Source organism: Cibotium barometz, chromosome 4 (assembly GCF_041138505.1).
Source record: "Cibotium barometz isolate CiBa-2024 chromosome 4, ASM4113850v1, whole genome shotgun sequence".
In the NCBI taxonomy this organism is placed as follows: domain Eukaryota; kingdom Viridiplantae; phylum Streptophyta; class Polypodiopsida; order Cyatheales; family Cibotiaceae; genus Cibotium; species Cibotium barometz.
Window position 1 is genome coordinate 12,401,045 of NC_141049.1, and position 17,886 is coordinate 12,418,930.

General features: G+C 46.2%; 1 protein-coding gene across 3 annotated transcripts in view; it reads left to right on the forward strand.

The window, feature by feature from the left end:
* The window catches only part of LOC147638916 (uncharacterized), a 36,320-nt gene that overhangs the window by 17,466 nt on the left and 968 nt on the right, over positions 1-17,886 (forward strand). For 2 of the 3 annotated variants that reach the window (XM_086785478.1, XM_086785498.1), the window contains 7 exons: positions 4,320-4,377; positions 16,326-16,520; positions 16,785-16,861; positions 16,993-17,075; positions 17,375-17,426; positions 17,615-17,683; positions 17,763-17,849. In XM_086785478.1, the coding sequence (XP_086641604.1) occupies positions 4,320-4,377; positions 16,326-16,520; positions 16,785-16,861; positions 16,993-17,075; positions 17,375-17,426; positions 17,615-17,683; positions 17,763-17,849 (621 nt within the window). The remainder of the gene's footprint in view (positions 1-4,319; positions 4,378-16,325; positions 16,521-16,784; positions 16,862-16,992; positions 17,076-17,374; positions 17,427-17,614; positions 17,684-17,762; positions 17,850-17,886) is intronic. The other variant, XM_086785488.1, reaches the window with a different exon arrangement.

The window sequence follows — 17,886 nt, forward strand, 5'->3', positions numbered from 1 at the left end:
GGCGTTAATGGATTTGGGAGAGCCAGCCCATCGGGCACCTCCAGTGGGACCTTGGGGAGTGGATTCGGTGTGATCCTGGAGACAGGGAGGAGACTCCGGGTACCTTGTTCTTTGCATACACTGCACGGGTAGGCCGTAGGATCGAGATGCCCGAGGCTGTGGGCGCCTCGGTAGTAGCAAGTCACTGGCAGTCTCAGGGCCTCTCACCGCAATTTTTCTCAGATTTCTGGAAGAGGCTCCGGGACAGTTTTCAACCTTGGAAGATCACCCTCTTTTAGTGGTTGCTGGCCCATCGAAGTTTGGCGGTTGGTACATGGTTGGCCATTCGCGGTAGACCAGCAGCATGTCCGAGATGTGGCCATCCCCAAGAGTCTCAACGACATTGTCTTTGGGATTGTCCGAAGGCTCAATAGGTTTGGCAACGGATTCTCTGCATCTTCACTATGGACAAGGCCTCTCCTCGTACTATTACATGGGGTATTGTCACTTTGGGCCACTAAGGCTGAGGTTTTCATGGCTAATGAGGAGGAAGGTGGGGGGCTAGCCCTCTAGGTTTCTCACCTTCGCATCTCAATAGTGCCACTCCCAGCCCCATCTATTGGTAACTGGACTCTTGGTTCGTGCCAGAGATGGGAGATTTGGAACAACATTGCCGCATGGCACATCTAGAGAGCTCGATGCAGCGAAGCCATCGAAGGCATCCACACTTCGCGTGCGGAGTCCATCAGGAGCATCTGGCTCGACATCATTCATACCCTCTGCAGACAGACAGCGGGGAAGCGACATCATTCATACCCTTTGCAGACAGTGGGGGAAGCTTCAGGGTGATTCTGACTATATGTGGAAGCGTTGGGAAGCCTTCCTTAGGCTTTGGCGACTTGGTCCTTTTCTCAGAGATAGTGGTGGTGAGCCCACTTGGCACTATAGACCACCTATGTGGTTATTCCCTCCCCCCCCCCCCCCCCCTGTTCCGTACGCGGCGACGAGTTTGTATTTAGCCATTGAGGCTTTTTTTTTGTTAACTTATAGAAGGATCTTGTTTCTAGGGGCAAAAAAATGTACAGTGCTCATCCCTAAACCTCCAAAAGGTTACTGTACCTGTGCACTGTGTACAAGTATGGCCACATGGCACAATAGTGCAGTGGGTCCTTGTGATAGTTTATTTGCGCATTTGTTTGGGTTTCGTAGTCCGCCTTGTGTGTGTGTGTCCGCCCTTTATGTGTGTGTGTGTGTGTTCCTCCTAAATAACCCTCGTATAAGCCCTACTCTTTTGAGTAAGTGTGTATACATGGGAACACCCTCTTAAGCCTTTAGCTAAGCAGTGATGTCAGCACCTTTTAGGTACATATTATCTCCTTTGATTTAGGCCTTTAATTTAGCCAAAGATAAGGCTCAGCCAAGCCTATAAAAAAGGCCCTTGTACTTTCATTTCAAATCAATCAAAGAAGTACTCGTGCCAATCATTCTCACGCTTTTACTCTCACACGCACTCACTTAGAGTTGCTGTCACACTTTGCACAGTCTCCTACTCATGCATACCATGTGAGCTCCAAGGCTTCAACATGGTATCAAAGCCCGGGGCTGCTCCTCTACACACCAAGGCTGCGCATACACATTCTTCTCTGCTTGCTCAGGTCACCTTCCCAGCTGCAACACATCGGTGCTGATTAGCACCTGCACGGTCTAGGCCTGTGCAGCTTGCTCCACCTGATTGTGCTGTCCACTCGGCCAACTTCGTGCCTTCTCCCCTCAACAATTGTGCACCTTGCCAACTTCGCGCCTTTGTCCCTCGACAGCCGTGCACCTCGCCGTCCGACTGCCTGTCTGCGACTTGCAACATCTGTGTCATCTCCTCTCCCAGCTATACAGATCTGCAGTGGTACTGCTCTGCACCGGCATTGCATAACTGCTACGTTAGCTATGCTCTGCACTGCTGCCACGTTAGCCCGCTTGCTGCAGCACACAGTTCTGCTCGTTACTGTTTGCTTGCTGGGCTACCTACTTCTGTCCGCTGCAGATCCAGCTTTGGTATGTGTTCTTCAGGATGACCTGCAGACTTCTTCAAGCTTTCTAAACAAATCATGTAAGTGCATGCTTCACCTACTACATGCTGCAGCGATCTTTCCATCACCTGCAGAGCAAGAGCAATACAGTCCATCCTAAACATTAAGCACTCATGGATTCTTCCAATGCTTTGGAAAAGCTTCTTTCTCTGTAAAAGTTCTCTAGAACAAATTTCCCTACTTGGCAGACAAAGATAAGACTTCTCTCATGCGAGACTGGGGGATTGTCAAAGGAAATGAAGAAAAACCTGAAGGCACACCATCGTCACTTGTGGTAAAGTCTTGGAATGAGCGTAATGACAAGGTCCTTGCTCACATCGGCCTTGGTCTTGTAGATAATCTTATCCATCATCTTGATTTGGACAAAACAGCAAAAAGAGGCATGGGATAAGCTTGAGAATCTATTTGGTAACAAAATTAATAATTCTAAAGTTTTTCTCAAACAAAAATATTACAATCTAAAAATGAAAGAGCATCAAACTCTTCAATAGCATCTTAGCAACATCGGCTCTCTCTTGCAACAACTTGGTGCGTTAAATGCACATCTCGACGAGGACGACAAGAAAGTTGTGATTTTCTCTAGCCTAGAAGAAACCAAGAAGTACAAAGAAATGCTTCTTTACTTCGAGTGTCCCGTAAAATGTCATACGAAAGTATGGTAGCTATCCTCATCGATGAAGTCAGGAGACTTCAGGAAGAAGAAGTGGTTGTGCTTGATTAAGAGAAATAAAACCACTTTTCTGAAGAGCAAGGCTAAAGGCAAGAACATAAAATGTACATTTTGTAGAAAGCTTGGTCACACAGAGGACATACGTTTTAAGAAGATGGCACAACAACAGGAAAAGGACCATGCCAACTTGGTTGCAGAGGAAGATGAAGATCGTTAAGATGTTCCAGAAGCTTCCACATCCGCAACACACAATGCTTTATTTGCTACAATCAAAGTACTCGATCTTGATGATGAGGACGAGTATGCCTTGTTCATCTATGTTTTTCTGTTCAAGTCAATAATGGGTCCACCCAAAATGTGTATTTCTTTGTGAGCTTGTGTGTGTTTCCACTATGTTGTCAAACTACTCTCTGTATAGAGTAAGGGGGGGGCTAGTTCTGGGAGTTGAGGGATTTCATGTATGTTCAAGCTCCTATCTAGCCTGACATGAGGTTTCAGGTGTTGGTATAGTGTGATCGTTTGTATCACGTGTACAGTTGTGGGCCCAAATCATCATGAACATGAAGGCTACCCACATAACACCTTGCTGACTCCGAAGGGGGGTTTGTTGGGTTTCGTAGTCCGCCTTGTGTCCACCCTTTATGTGTGTGTGTGTATGTGTGTTCCTCCTAAATAACCCTCATATAAGCCCTACTCTTATGAGTAAGTGTATATACATGGGAACACCCTCTTAAGCCTTTAGCTAAGTAGTGATGTCAGCACCTTTTAGGTAGATATTATCTCCTTTGATTTAGGCAATTTAGCCAAAGATAAGGCTCAGCCAAGCCTATAAAAAAGGCCCTTGTACTTTCATTTCAAATCAATCAAAGAAGTACTCGTGCCAATCATTCTTGCGCTTTTACTCTCACACACACTCACTTTGAGTTGCTATCACACTTTGCATAGTTTCCTATTCCTGCACACCATGTGAGCTCCAAGGCTTCAACAACATCCACAATCAGGTTCACTAGTTACCCTAGGCCATGAAAGGGAAGATTCTTTTAGAGTTTGAAGACGGCTTTGGGGAATCTGCCTTTTTTATGCAAGGTCACCCTATTCTTGTGGTCGACGGTTCATAGTGGCCTTGTAGTGGGTGTGTGGTTGGGTTACTGTGGGTAGACTGTAAGTTGTTGGTCTGAAAGTGTGTTGCCTGGCTGCTCGGTAGGTGTGGCACAATATTATGCTTCCTTTTGCTCAATTGGTACCCTTGTAGGAACAACGTTTTCCACTTCATTTTAAGCAACATTATTTGGATTCAAAGTCCTCAACTGTCTTCAAAGAGGCTGCAAGCTTATCCAAGATAACTCATGTGCTGCTGAATAGAGTGCACGGCAAGTTTCCTATGTATGGCCTCTAGAGTGATGGGCCTTTCCTGATAGGTGCACAGGCCCCAGATGATTCTTATGTTAACTTTGTTATGTGGAATTAATATGTGCCTTTAAGCATAGGCATGATGATGGCATGTGTTAATTATGGGCAAGCTTTCTTTTTATCCAGCTGGCTGTTCATACTCTATATCTGATTTGAAGTTGTGCTGGTTGGTGTAGGTGCGCTGGTATTATTACTTTTTGATGGCTTTGATAGATGTGGAAGGGAATTATTTTGGTAAGTTCAGGTGCATCATTCTATACCCGTGTATCATCAACTTTCTGCAAAGTGTCTTTGAAAAAAAAAAGTTATGTAAAAAATTTGACTCAACTCTCACTCGCTTACTCTCTTTCTCTTTTATTCAAAGAAGATTTGGGGAAAATAATGTAGGGCATTGCATAATTAAAAAAATCACAAAAAGCAATGGCTGCCAACGATACATGAATGGCCAAAATGCAAGCCGAACTGAATGTTACTAGAGAGCACATTCAAATTTTTCAAAAGGAAATGCATTAGACGTTGCTTGACGAAATTACTAAACTAAAGGAGGAAATGCAGAATTTGCATGCAAAGAATGCACAAATAGCCCTTGACATGCAAGCAAGAGCACAAGGGCGAACAAGGTATGTCTCGTTGCAATAATTGCATTGTAGCAAGATAACATAGGTCCCCGCTGGCAGCTAGTGGAAGCGATAGAGAAATCACATGCCAATACTACAGAGGAAACCAAAAGAGCAGAAGAGAAGGTAGATGCCCAAGAAAAACACACATCCAGTTGAAAAGGCATCGCGGTAAATATGGGCCAGCAAACGTAGTATAGGAGACCTTGGATGACAGATGAGATATTGTCTCTTGAGACTTGTGAGACACGTTTTTGAATAATTTTGCTTAATGTGGGTGTGTATGCTTTTGATAGCTCTTCCTCAACTAGCACCAAAGTGGTTCAAGGAACAATGGGCATCCAAGAGTCAGGGATCGAAAGACGTGGTGGGCAGACCCCTCTTGAGTCTTAATCAATTTCAAAGATGCCTGAGCCTGCATTACTGTTGTCCTCAGGAAGAGGCCGCTTTGAAGGAAACCATCCTCATGTATGAAAACTTGACACCCGGGCAGATTGCACATATAGAAAGGAATGTCTTAAACAAATGGGCTATACACCGCAATGGTAGGGCTATCATTGCCGACAAAGAGAGAAGCAAGAAAACAAAGAGACCAAATAGTGGTGCGCAGCCGGTGGGACCAAAAAGACTGTCTCTATACAATCATAATGGCACATTATGGTTCACACTGATCAACGCCACTAAGACTTTTAAGGGTTGTGATGTTGCCTGTTAGATAGAGACTCATCAAAGCCAAGAAAGAGGCTTACCCCATGTATCGGGCTACATTTGGGAGTCGCCTATAGAAATGAAACATGTATGTTAGGAAGGGTCAACGGATCAGGAGTGGCCATGCTATACAGGTCACATTTCAGCAAGATGTTGTTAGTAGTATGAAGAGGTCTGTATGCCAGATACATGTGGGTTCAAATGCTTAGGCAGCCACGAGCCCTCGAGAGGTACGCCTACTCAAAGACTTTCTCCAGATTGGAAGGAGGTTCGCCCTACCTTGCCTTGTATTTTGATAGAAGAATTCTCTAGGAAGGGAGAAATACCACTAGTATGGGACTCACAATGCAAGAACAGCACAAAGAGAGATTTAGATGCTAGAATTTCAAGAGGATGTATTGGTACTCCCTTAGGCCATGGGCCCATGCCACATGAGATAGACATAAAGATGCTTAGCAGACAGGCACCGCTGGTCTGGTAAGTCAATAATCCTGGATAATGGGCCATATCCTCTCGTCAACCGGGCCTGGGCTGCTGGGTGCATGGTGAGCGTGATTCCATGGCCTGTCTTGCTTGTTGGCCCCACAACTTTTCACTGAGCTGTAATTCACACATTTGTTGGGTGGCAAACCACCCACTCTTGCTTGCCATTGGTTGAAACCTCAATTAGATGAGCGCCAAGACTGCTTGCATCGATGCTGGTGAGTGCAACAATTTTCTTCCTTCAAATGCATCAACTCCAAGTCTCACATGCATGTGTCATGAACTATCAGTTAGGGTTACGGTTTAGCATAGGAATTAACCAATGTTGTTAGCCCTAATTTATAAAGGAGAGTGAAGTAATGAACATCAATGAGATGGTCACCACTACTCTCAGTTCCTTACCTCCTTCCTATCAAAGCTTTCACACTTCTTTAAATCTTTCCATGAGAGGTGAAGGCAACCCCATTTCTTTTGAAGAGCTGGTTGGGTTTCTCCTTCGGGAAGAGCAGACAAGGAAGAACATATCGTGAGGAGATGCTAGTAGAGAAGACCTAGCCTACTTCTCCAAGGGCAAAGGCAAAGTGGACTCGTCTCAGGGTGACACCAAGAAGAAAGGAAAATGTCATTATTGCCACATGCTTGGGCACTACATCAACGAGTGCCGTGAAAGACTTGCCAAGCTGAAGACTGAAGATGAATCGGCAAACTTCGCTACCTATACCTCTGGTGCGAGAAGAAGCAGCAAACCTACTGTAGGACAACAGGGCTTTCTAGCCACATTATCACTATGGGGGGGGAATGTTAAGTATTAATAGCGATGAATGTGGGAATAAAGAGGTGCTAGGTGGTTGTGTAAACTGGCACCTAATTCTAGGTTTAAAATAAAGCGGTTCTAGTGTGTGTGAATAGCCGCTAGTTTGTGGGTTCTTTTGTGTGTGGGAACCACCTCTTAAGAGGGTCTTATGTAAGCAATGATGTATGTAGGTGCATAGTAGCAATGAAATGCGTTTCATTCAATATGAATGAAATGAAATGTTTCGCGTTTCATTCACATCACCTTGGATAATGTATGATTTTAGTGTTTTTTATCCAAAGTGCCCATTTTTCGAAAAAACACCTACATGCGCCTGTGAAACTGTTTGAAGGAGCTCTTTCATTGCACAAATCAGTCCCTTCCAGCTCCTCCCGCACTTTCGAGGTTCCGTGCCTGCCATCTCTCAGGTTGGTCATGATGATTTGTGCCTTTTTTCTTCAATTTTGCAAAGAAAAAAACACAAATTTTGAAATTTGGGGGTTTCCATGCCAGGGTGCCAATCTTGCCCTACCTTTGTCAAGATGCCACGCACTAAGGATACCATGTGGGCCCATGTCACTCCTGTATCAAAATATGGTGGTTCAGGCACCCAAAAGTGGAAATGCAATTTTTGCGAGGTTTGCTCAGAAGGGTCCATAATCCGTATCAAGGCCCATTTCACAGGTTTAACTGGGGAAGGCATTGGTACATACAAACTGGTGCCTGCAAATATCAAAGCCCAACTACAAGAATGGAAAAGACAGCAATTGGCAAGAGACGGTTGTGGATCTGTGCCTGAGGATATTAAGGCTAGTGAGGATACAAGTGATGCATCAAAGAGAACATAGATGGGTTCAGAGGAAGATGCACAGAGCCAAGCAGGATTCGGGGGTGCTGGTTGTTACACTCCCCCAGCAACACGAACCCCTTTGCCCGCAGTACCTAGAGAGTCTCTAAAGAGAGCAAGCATTCAAGCAAGCATGCAAAAACAAGCAATTAAAGATACAACTAGGGAAATCACTAGGCTTTTCATCTAATGTGCTTTGTCTTTTCACATTGTGCACACCTCACGATGGAAAAAGGTCATGAGGGCAATCAGCCGCATTGGATGTGAGTGAGAGGGACTCTCCTACGAGACCTTGTGCACTAAAGAGCTCAAAAGAGAGCAATAAGCAGTGGAGGTGTCACGACCCTGTGTTTTTCTCTGGACAGTATGCAGGTGTGCACGGGGACATGGTGGACAGTGTGAATGGCATAAGGTTGGAGTCAAAAAGTAAACCCATGTGTGGACAACCCCCAAGTGTGAAGGGGGCAAAGATACTTTAATTTAAAAAGGTTTTATAACGTATGGAACAGGCGGCTGCATGTTTACTGGCAGCTGGTAGTACAGGCGGAGCTGACGACCAGGGTACGGGTGCTGCAGGTTCAGACGCCTAATGTGCAGGTTGGCTGGCAGCTGGTACAGGCAGTAACTGTAGGCCTGTACGGACAGCAGGTACAGTCAAGTACGGTGCAGTCCCGTACAGCTGGTACAGGCAGCAGCTGTTGTACGACAGCTGATACAGGCGGCGGCTGCACACTATTTGGTACGGGTGGCTGCAGGTGTTGACCTGTACGGATAGGTGGTGCAGGTGCATCGTACAGGTGGCTGCAGGTTGAGTACTGTGCAGGCAACGCATCGTATAGGCGGCAGTGCATCTCACAGGCGGCCAGGCGTGTGCTTTTTGAAGGACGGCGTGTTTTTGCAGAAAGGAGGGGCTGGTTTCCGTGGATTCTCAGGTGGCCAGGACTACAGAGGTACACACAGCTCTTTGAAGGCAAACTTGGATTGTAGTGTACAGCTCCTCTCACCCATAGGTGGCTATTGGGACAGAGGTGCACAAGGTGCATATCCTCCTTGCAACAGGACTGTTTTGAGACTGTTTATGGGCTGTTTTTGTTTGGCTGCAAATTCAGCAATGTACTTGAGTTTTTGGTTGCAAGTATAGGTCACTTGGTTATGATTCTTGGCATGGGAGTGATGCAAGCTCGCATGGCTGCGTGCTCATGGAGCAGATTGTTTTCTTCCTGCTAGAAAGGAACAGAGGGACCTACAGATATGGGCATCTCTATGTCGCCAGATGGATGTTTCATGAGGGAACAGGTAACTTGATGTATGCCGTTGTTGGATTTGTTGTTGAATGGTGCCATGAATGGTTCTGTATGGAAACAGGACAGAAGTTTCAAAGGGAAACAGGCCTAAGGGTTTCATGTGGAAACAGGTCGTAGGTTTCTCGAGGAAACATGTTTATGGTTCTCCAGGAGATAGGTCACATGCAGGCAGCGGTAACAGAAGTGGACACATGTTTGGTACAACCTTGCTACTGATTGGACAAGGGACAGGGAATCCATGACAGAGATGGATAGTACCCTTGGAAGGTAGAGAGGGTTGGTACAGGTGTGTCGACTGTATGGTATGCTGTGGCGTGATACGAGTTCTCTTTTGAGAGACAGTTTGGGAGTCTGTGTTGTGATGCAAAAGCACTGGGTGTGATGCTGTTCATAGTGTGAGAGGCTATGGATGGTTGTGGCAGCCCTGATCATAGGAGAAAGCTTCTGTATGTAGACTCAATGTGTGAGAGTCTTTCGATGTGAACAATGGCTGGACTTGTTTGTGGATGCGGAGTGAACAAGAAGCCATGATGTTGTTAGAAGTCATCTCCTGTCTAGTTTTATACACCAGGGCCTTTGTTGTGGGTGTGCCCACTCTTATGAGGTGTTTTCCCATTTTTCCCCACTCTCCGCATTTTTCCCCTATTTTTCCCATTTTTTTTCTGAGGCTTGGGAGGGCTGCCAGGTGATGCCAGGAGCACCCCAGTGCTGGCCGACTCCATGTTGATCAGTCGTGGGCTACTGGGCTGCTAGTCGACTGGATTTGATCAGTCGTGGGCACCTGTTTGCTGGCCGACTGCATTTATGCAGTCGTGGGTCTTTTCATCAGTCGTGGGCATTCCTTTTGCTGGCCGACTGCCCTCTATGGGAGGTATATATAGGACCCCAGCCCCCATACCTCATTTGTATCATTCCTCGGGATCTTCTTGTGTATATAGAGCAGAGTTACACGCCTACATCTCTCTCTCTCTTGTGCTGTTTTTCTGCCTGCGTTTTTGCTCGTGTTCCCAGATTTGGTCATCATCTCCACTGCGTATTCTGACATGGTATCAGAGCCCTAGGCTCTAGATAGGTCTTGGGATTTGTGTGAGCAAGAGAGGGACTGTTTTGTGGCTGATTGGTGGACTGTTTTGGGCTGATCGGGAAGAGGAGAAGCAAGAGGAAGGCGGGTTGATTTGCTGGACAGCCACTTGCAGGTATTAGTTCTTCTTTGTTCCCACCCACCCACCCTTTTCAGAGTACATCCCCGCTATGGCAGATCTGTTTGAGATGGCCGAGAGACATGTGAAGATCCCGACACTCCCCATGTTCCCGGTGGACCGTCAGTTAGACGGGAGCAACTACGGCATATGGAAGGTGATGATGGAATCCGTTCTGGAGTCTTACGACCTCGCTGATTTTGTCGTTGTTGGTGTTCCACGGCCGGAAGTAGAGGAAGGGGAGTTACCGTCAACTTGAAAGGACCGGGAGGCCCAGACACAGATGTGGGATCGTGTCAACGCCAGGGTCCATTCGTTTATTTTCCTCAACTGCACACCACAGGTAATTAATTATGTAAAGCACATGACGCTGGCCAGAGGTATATGGCAGCATTTGGCCTCACTTTACAACAGGGTATCGCCCATGAAGAGGATTTCCTTGGAAGTACAGATGCGGGTTATGAGCCCTGCAAAGTCGTCGACGATGCGGGAGCATATTAACAAGCTGCAGGCTCTTTAGCAGGAAGTTCTCCAAGCTGGGAAGGAGATATCGTCAGAGGACATGGCCATAACGTTGCTGTCACATTTGCCCTCTTCGTACTCAGCATTTTACTCCTCTTTGATTACCAGTGGGGGCAGGCTCAGCACCATCACGTGGGAGGAGCTTGTGCCCATGGTCCTGGACCAGGAGGAACGATTCACGAACCCTCCTCAGGGTGGAGGTTCGGAGGCCTTTACTGGCCAACGGTCGAAAGGCCGTAACTCGGGCAAAGGGAAGGCTTCGTCGGAGAAGTCTTATGAGAAGATGTCCGTTGCTGACCGCGAGAAGCTGAAGGCAGAGAGGACCTGTAATGATTGTGGCGAGAAAGGCCACTACTGGAGGCAGTGTCCCAAGCGGAAGACCGAGAAGGGTGAAGACTCCTCAGCAATCATGAAGACTCCGGCTTTTGTGCACCTGGAGGTGATGGACACCGATGTTTCATTTTCTTCAGGCAGGGAGGAGATTGGAGGACTCTCCGCAACGGATACTCGGGAGTGGATTCTCGATAGTGGTGCTTCCAGGCACATGACTCCTTCCCGTTCCGGTTTAGAGGATCTCTGCAGGCTTTCTGGTCATATTCTTACTGGGGATACGTCCACTATCCCAGTTCACAGTGAGGGCAGGCTGGAGATAGTTCCCGATGGCAGAGGGGGGAAGCATTCCTCCCAGGTGTTGTATGTTCCGGCACTTGGTTTTCATCTGTTGTCAGTGCATCAGGTTTGCAAGACTGGCGTACGGGTGGAGTTTGATGAGCATTTTGTTGCTCTCCGGGACAAAGCAACAGACCAAGTGGTTTGGGAAGGTGGAGTGGAGAATGGAGTTTACAGGCTTTCAGCACTCTCTCTCCCAGGTCCTCAGGATTGTGATGGGTGCCAGTCTGGTAATGGCTACTCAAGTGTGGATACGCTGCAGGTGCGAGCTTTCCGAGACCAGGTGGTGGATAGCTTGCCAGTAGATGGCAGCAGTTGGCAGGAACTTTCCAGTACTGAGGTTGGTAGTTCTTGTGTTCGTGAGTCAGAGGAAGCTGAACAGGTCACTTATGCTCTGATGTCTCGTAGTGTTCGGGACATAGAACTTCCAGTAGTTGAGGATGTTCTTTCCATGGGGACCTTTCGGAAAGCCAGGCTGGTGACAGGTGATTACTTGCAAAAGGAGGTGGTTTCTCCAGGCTTTGTGGTTCCGGATTCAGAGGGTGTGGTTGACAGGTTTCATCAGGTTTCCAGGACTTGCTTGCGCACCGTAACAGGTGTTGATCCTTGTGAGCAGTGTGATGTCTCTGTGACTCAGAAGCTGTATGGTTCATTGATCTGGTTGATGGACACCGGATTGGATGGGAGCTTCCTGATGAGGCAGTTGAGCTCTTGGTTGCAGATGTCTCTTTGTGAGGCAGGATTGCGTTTCTTGTGGTTTCTGCAGCATGCGAAGGATCATGGACTCTTGTACATAGGAGGGGGATTATTGGATGGAGTCCGACTCCGCGGTTGGAGTGACTCGGTTTGGGGAGGAGATCCGGACACGAGGAGATCTACTTATGGCCCAGGAGCAGTTTTATGGAGCAGGAGGAGGTTGCATGGCAGGTTTGGGCTTCCACTGGAGGAACCCATGGTCATCCAGAGGCACTTTGTTCGTGAACAGATCGTTGCTGATGACATCTTGCTGGAGTTCTGTTCGACGGAGGATAGTACGGTGGACCTCTTCACGAAGTCGCTCTCAGGATTTGCTCAGGCGGCACCCCAGCTCCCAGTGGTTGGTTACACAGTCAGGAGCTGAGAGGGGGTGTTAGAAGTCATCTCCTGTCTAGTTTTATACACCAGGGCCTTTGTTGTGGGTGTGCCCGCCCTTATGAGGCGTTTTTCCATTTTTCCCCACTCTCCGCATTTTTTCCCTATTTTTTCCATTTTTTTTCTGAGGCTTGGGAGGGCTGCCAGGTGATGCCAGGAGCACCCCAGTGCTGGCCGACTCCATGTTGATCAGTCGTGGGCACCTGTTTGTTGGCCGACTGCATTTATGCAGTCGTGGGTCTTTTCATCAGTCGTGGGCATTCCTTCTGCTGGCCGACTGCCCTCTATGGGAGGTATATATAGGACCCCAGCCCCCATGCCTCATTTGTATCATTCCTCGGGATCTTCTTGTGTATATAGAGCAGAGTTACACGCCTACATCTCTCTCTCTCTTGTGCTGTTTTTCTGCCTGCGTTTTTGCTCTTGTGTTCCCAGATTTGGTCATCATCTCCGCTGCGTATTCTGACAGATGTAGGTTCTTTGCAGGCTTCAGGGGTTCTATTGTGACGGCTGAGTTTCCAGCCTTATTGTAATCAAAGCTCTTATGATCAATTAAAGAAATACCGCAAGGGGCGCCACTGCGTTTTGGGGCCAATCGGTGTCTGTGTACTGTTTGCAGGAGCACTCTAGCTCCCCCTGTTTGTTTTCCTTTTCTAGGTCCTCAATGGCGTTGAAGTGTTTTATTGTTGGGTGTTGGACTCACACACTCACACACACAAACCTGCACATTAGGGTTAGGTGCAGGGTAGAGAAGCTCACACACAGAAATGAGAGAGAGAGAGAGAGAGCCAAAAGTGTGGTATCCACAAAATGCAAGTCAACCCTTGCATGTGTGCCACATCCATATAATATAGAAGTACAAAATATTATATGTTAGAGTGTCCTTTCACACTTGATGTCCAAGGGGAAAAACCACATGGGAAAAAGTGCCCTTGGTTAAGCCCTGTTCACACATAGCACTACCATAAGTGAGCATATGCCTACATTTATGTGCGAGTGTTTGTTTCACCGCCCGTCAGGCCGGTTTCAGGAGGTGGAGATGGAGCCATTAAAAGCCACTTGGACCAAGTATGCTTGCACATTGTTATGTGATGGGTGGTCAGATATATGCAAGAGGAATGTGTACAATGTTTTGGTGTCCTCTTGCATGGGCACAATGTTTTTGTGTGCCATAATCCATTGATGAATTTGTGCCTAGGACAGTGGTGACATGAGAGTTTATACGGTCACACTTCCGAGAGGCTATCATGGAGATAGGCCCACAAAACATAGTGTAGGTGGTCACTGACAATGGTAGCAATTGTGTCTCTATGGGACGGATGCTAGAGGATGAGTTCTCGCAGATTGTATGGACTCCATGTGCATCCCAAAGCCTAGACTTGCTCATTGAAGATCTTGCAAAGATTAGGATTGCTGACATCTTTGACACTGCGTGTAGCTTGGTGAAGTTTGTTACCAAGAGGCGCAAGGTCCTGGCAATGTATCGTGCCAATAGTGACCTCAAGCTTCTGAAGCCCTCACAAACTAGGTTTGCATATATGTTCATTGTGGTTGAGAGGGTAGTGAGAGTCCGATAGGGACTCATGCGCACAGTGGTTTGCCGAGAGTGGATGAGTTGGGAGGAGCATGAGCATCCAAAGGCAATCACTTTCGCACGCAAAGTGATGCAAGAAGGTTGCTGGAAGGAGGCAGAGGCTTTGTTGAGTGCTCTTCAACCAATCTATAGTGTTCTTAGCATCATTGACATGGAGGGCAGCACTCTTGGACTCTTGTATAAGTTCATGGACCGGATTGGAGAGGCTCTTAACCGATGCACTCTCTCGACAAATGAGAGGTACTGAATATTCCAAGTGACTTTGAACTTCAAACTAGTTGCCTTCTTGTTGTAACTTGTATCATAAGGAGCTATGATCATTCATGGCTAATTTTCAAGGTTGAGGACATTTGATAGGTTTGGAACGAACGGTTCCATAGACCAATCCACGCGGTTGCCCACATATTGCACCCTCTTTGGTGGAGTGAGGTGCAGCATGTTAATGAAGAGTTGGAAGATGGATGGCAAGATTACATAAAGAAATGGACAGGAGGAGACGTGGAGCTCATGAGACGCTTGGAAATCTCATGGTGGGAGAAGTATGTGAATAGTAGCCCTCACTTGGTGAGTACAACTCTAAAAGACAAGACTGTTATTTCAACTTATAAGTTATAACATGTACATAATACATTGATCAATGATGATTATACTTATGAAGTTTCTGTATTTTAATGGCCGAAACGCTTCGCCATTCGAGTCCTCTAACAGGATTGCAGTTCGGGTCCTGGTGAGAGGAACTGGAGCACATGGACCCTCTTCCATACAAAGAAGAGGAACAGGTTGTCTACTGCTCAGTTGGAGCAGTTGGTGTATTGCCATTGCAATCTCCGCCTAATTGAGCAGTCGGGCAATCCGATAGAGCCTCGCCGAGTCTTTTTTTGTATCAGCTCAAGATTCAGACTTCTTGTGATCACTTTGAGTGCTCAATGGACTAGGTCACTCTTGCCTGCAGGCTGCTAGCCTTCCTTATATATTATTTCTTGAGTTTTGAGTAGTTGCCATTGTTGATGATGGAATCCGGATCTTGATTCTTGATGTTGCCAGTTTATTTATGCCAATTGGTCGGTTCAGTGCCCACTGTAACTGGGTCACCCAGATTCTTTAGTTTTAACTTGTAAACTTGTTTTAATGTGTAAATGATGCATGTTTAATATTGTTTTGCAGGGAAGGCTACATATTTTTTACATAGTATAAACTTATATATAAATTTTGGGGCCTATACCCCCCCTCCCTTTTTTGTATGAAACATTTGGGAATTTAAAGAAACGTTTCTGAAACATGTTTCATGAAACACTTGGCAACTATGTGTAGGTGACACCTCTTAGGGACACTTGGCATATGTACACACCTTGTAAAGGGTGGTCTCTCCTTTTAAGTTCATCTTGTGCCCTCTTGCTTAATCATTGGCAGAGGCCATTATTACAATTGGGGTGAAACAGTGATGTCCTCTATCCCTGACACTCCTGGCCTCTACATAGATAATGATGAGGTATCTGTCTTTATGGACAAGTTGCGTGGTGTGGGCTTCCCACTAGCAAACTCACTGGTTCCCATTCTTCTCTATGCAGATGACATAGTGCTCATTTCAGACTCGGCAGAGGGACTGCAAAGACACTTGGAAGCCCTAAAGCCCTTTTGTGAGCAGCAATACTTGCAGTGAACCTTGGCAAGACGAAGGTTTTTCTAAACCCTCTAAGCAAGGTAGTCAAAATGACTACCTTGACGTCCTCCTGTAGTGTTTTCGAATCACCTATGTGCAGAAGAAGCCACTTCTGTAATGCAACTGAAACAGCTGAGGAAAGTACTAAGACGTAGAGAAACAAGGAAGATGGAAAGTGCTGGGAGGCAGAGAAACAAAGGGGGTGGAAAAGAAGACACAGAAAATACGGGGAAGCAGAGAAATAAGGGAGACGGAAAATAGCTGAGGAAAGTACCAGGAGCAGGAGGACAAGGCACAAGAAGGTGTTTGGAGGTAATGTGCAGCATAGGCAGTGGGAACCTCCCCCAACACACGCACACAGGAACACACATGCGTGCATGCGTTTGCAGGGGGGATAGAGTTTGGGGTTGTTTGTTTCAACTTCCACATGACGTGCCCAGGTGCAGACTGCTTCAGCTCTCTCCTGCAGTTGTATAGAAACCACTTTCATCTTCAAACAATTGATAGCTGATGGCTTATAAGTTGTGGGCCTTGTAGATTTGAAGTCGTTTCTTTTTATGCTTCTGCTGTTTCAAGTAGGGTATATCAGTTGAAAAAAAAGGTATAATTTTCTAAGTAAATTCTTTGACGTGGTGCTTTGTTTTGTTGGATTCAGTGGTGAGAGCATACCAGTACACGTCATTGACAAGTGTGATGCTGCTAGATTGTTGGTCGATCCCTTGTGTTCTTCTCCTGACGTGGTTGTTTATGAAGATTAAGTATAACATCGGGCAGCTTATTGGGGTGTGCTTCTGTGTATCGGGCCTTGTGCTTGTCATACTATCTGATGTACATGCCAATGATAGATCGGGTAAGTGCCATTTTGTGTGTATGATTTGTAGCATCTACATTATTCTCATTTGTTAATTGCCTCCTTTGTGGACCCATTAGACTTTACCAATCAAGAGTCAGAGAACACCCAGTCTACACAACCCTCACAAGTAGCACATGAAAACAGTAGCTTTTCTTAAGAAAAATTATAATGAGCATGTGTGGATGTTGAATACGTCCCTACGAAAGTGCGAACATGATTAAATATCAGCGTTGACCGGCCTTTTGAATCATTAACTTATAGGGGGCAGTAATGCTGTTTTGGGTGATATTCTAGTCATCATCGGTGCTACACTGTATGCATTTTCAAATGTTTCCGAGGTAAACTCTTCAACCGTGATCAGCCTTCCTTTGCCAAGATTGCTTTGAAATCAGTCTGTTGTGCCTTGAGGAAATGCATGCGTTAAGCTACGATCATAAATCAGAAGTTGTTTGTGCTGCTTTTTACACAGGAATTCCTCATAAAGAAAGTGGACTTTGTAGAGCTAATGGCGTTCCTCGGCCTGTTCGGCGCTGTAATAAGTGCAATCCAAGTGTATCCTCGAATCGAAAGCTAGTCTGCAAGAAGCCTGATAAGGCTTTACTTTTGTGATAGTTCTAAGAACTTATCGATTACTAAGTACCTGACCCTTTTTCAAGGGTCTTCTGATTCTTGCAGACAGTGTGGGTCTAAGTTGAGTCTAGACACGATGCTTCAAGCCTTAGGCAGTAAGAGTTGAGAAAAAACAGGGAAAGGTTTTTTGGGTGGTTACTGCAATAAGAATTCATACAGAGTCTCAGGGTTTTGTTCTTTGCGGTGTATTTTTTAGTGCCCTTAACTCGTGCATTCTTCAGGGTCATAGTAGAGCGGCAAGAGCTTGCATCTATCAACTGGACTAGAAATGCTGTAAGTGGATCCACCCTGTAATCCTTCAGAATTCCAATCTACATTTGATGGGCCATATGAAGAGGAAAAGTTTTCATTCATGGAACCGATGGCTAGGTTGCCATTTCCTTGATAGAGATCAATAGTGGCTCTTCATGGGCTGTGGTCCGCGGCTTACTGTTGACAGTCTCTCTTCATGCGCAGTGCAGATTCTTCCCTTTCTAGGGTACGGTGTATCTCTTTTCCTCTTCTATACCGTCGTACCCTTCATCTTAAAGGTGATAACATCAACTCTCTCTCTCTCTCCCCGTATCTTGGGTTCTCTCTCTCACGTTTTTATTGGTGTTGTTCCAACAGATAGGCGGTTCCGCATTATTTAATCTCTCTTTACTCACCTCCGATATGTGGGCAGTGGCTATTCGCATCTTTGCTTATCATCAAGTGGTATGTATGTGAAGGTTTGACACATTTAAGCTTTAAT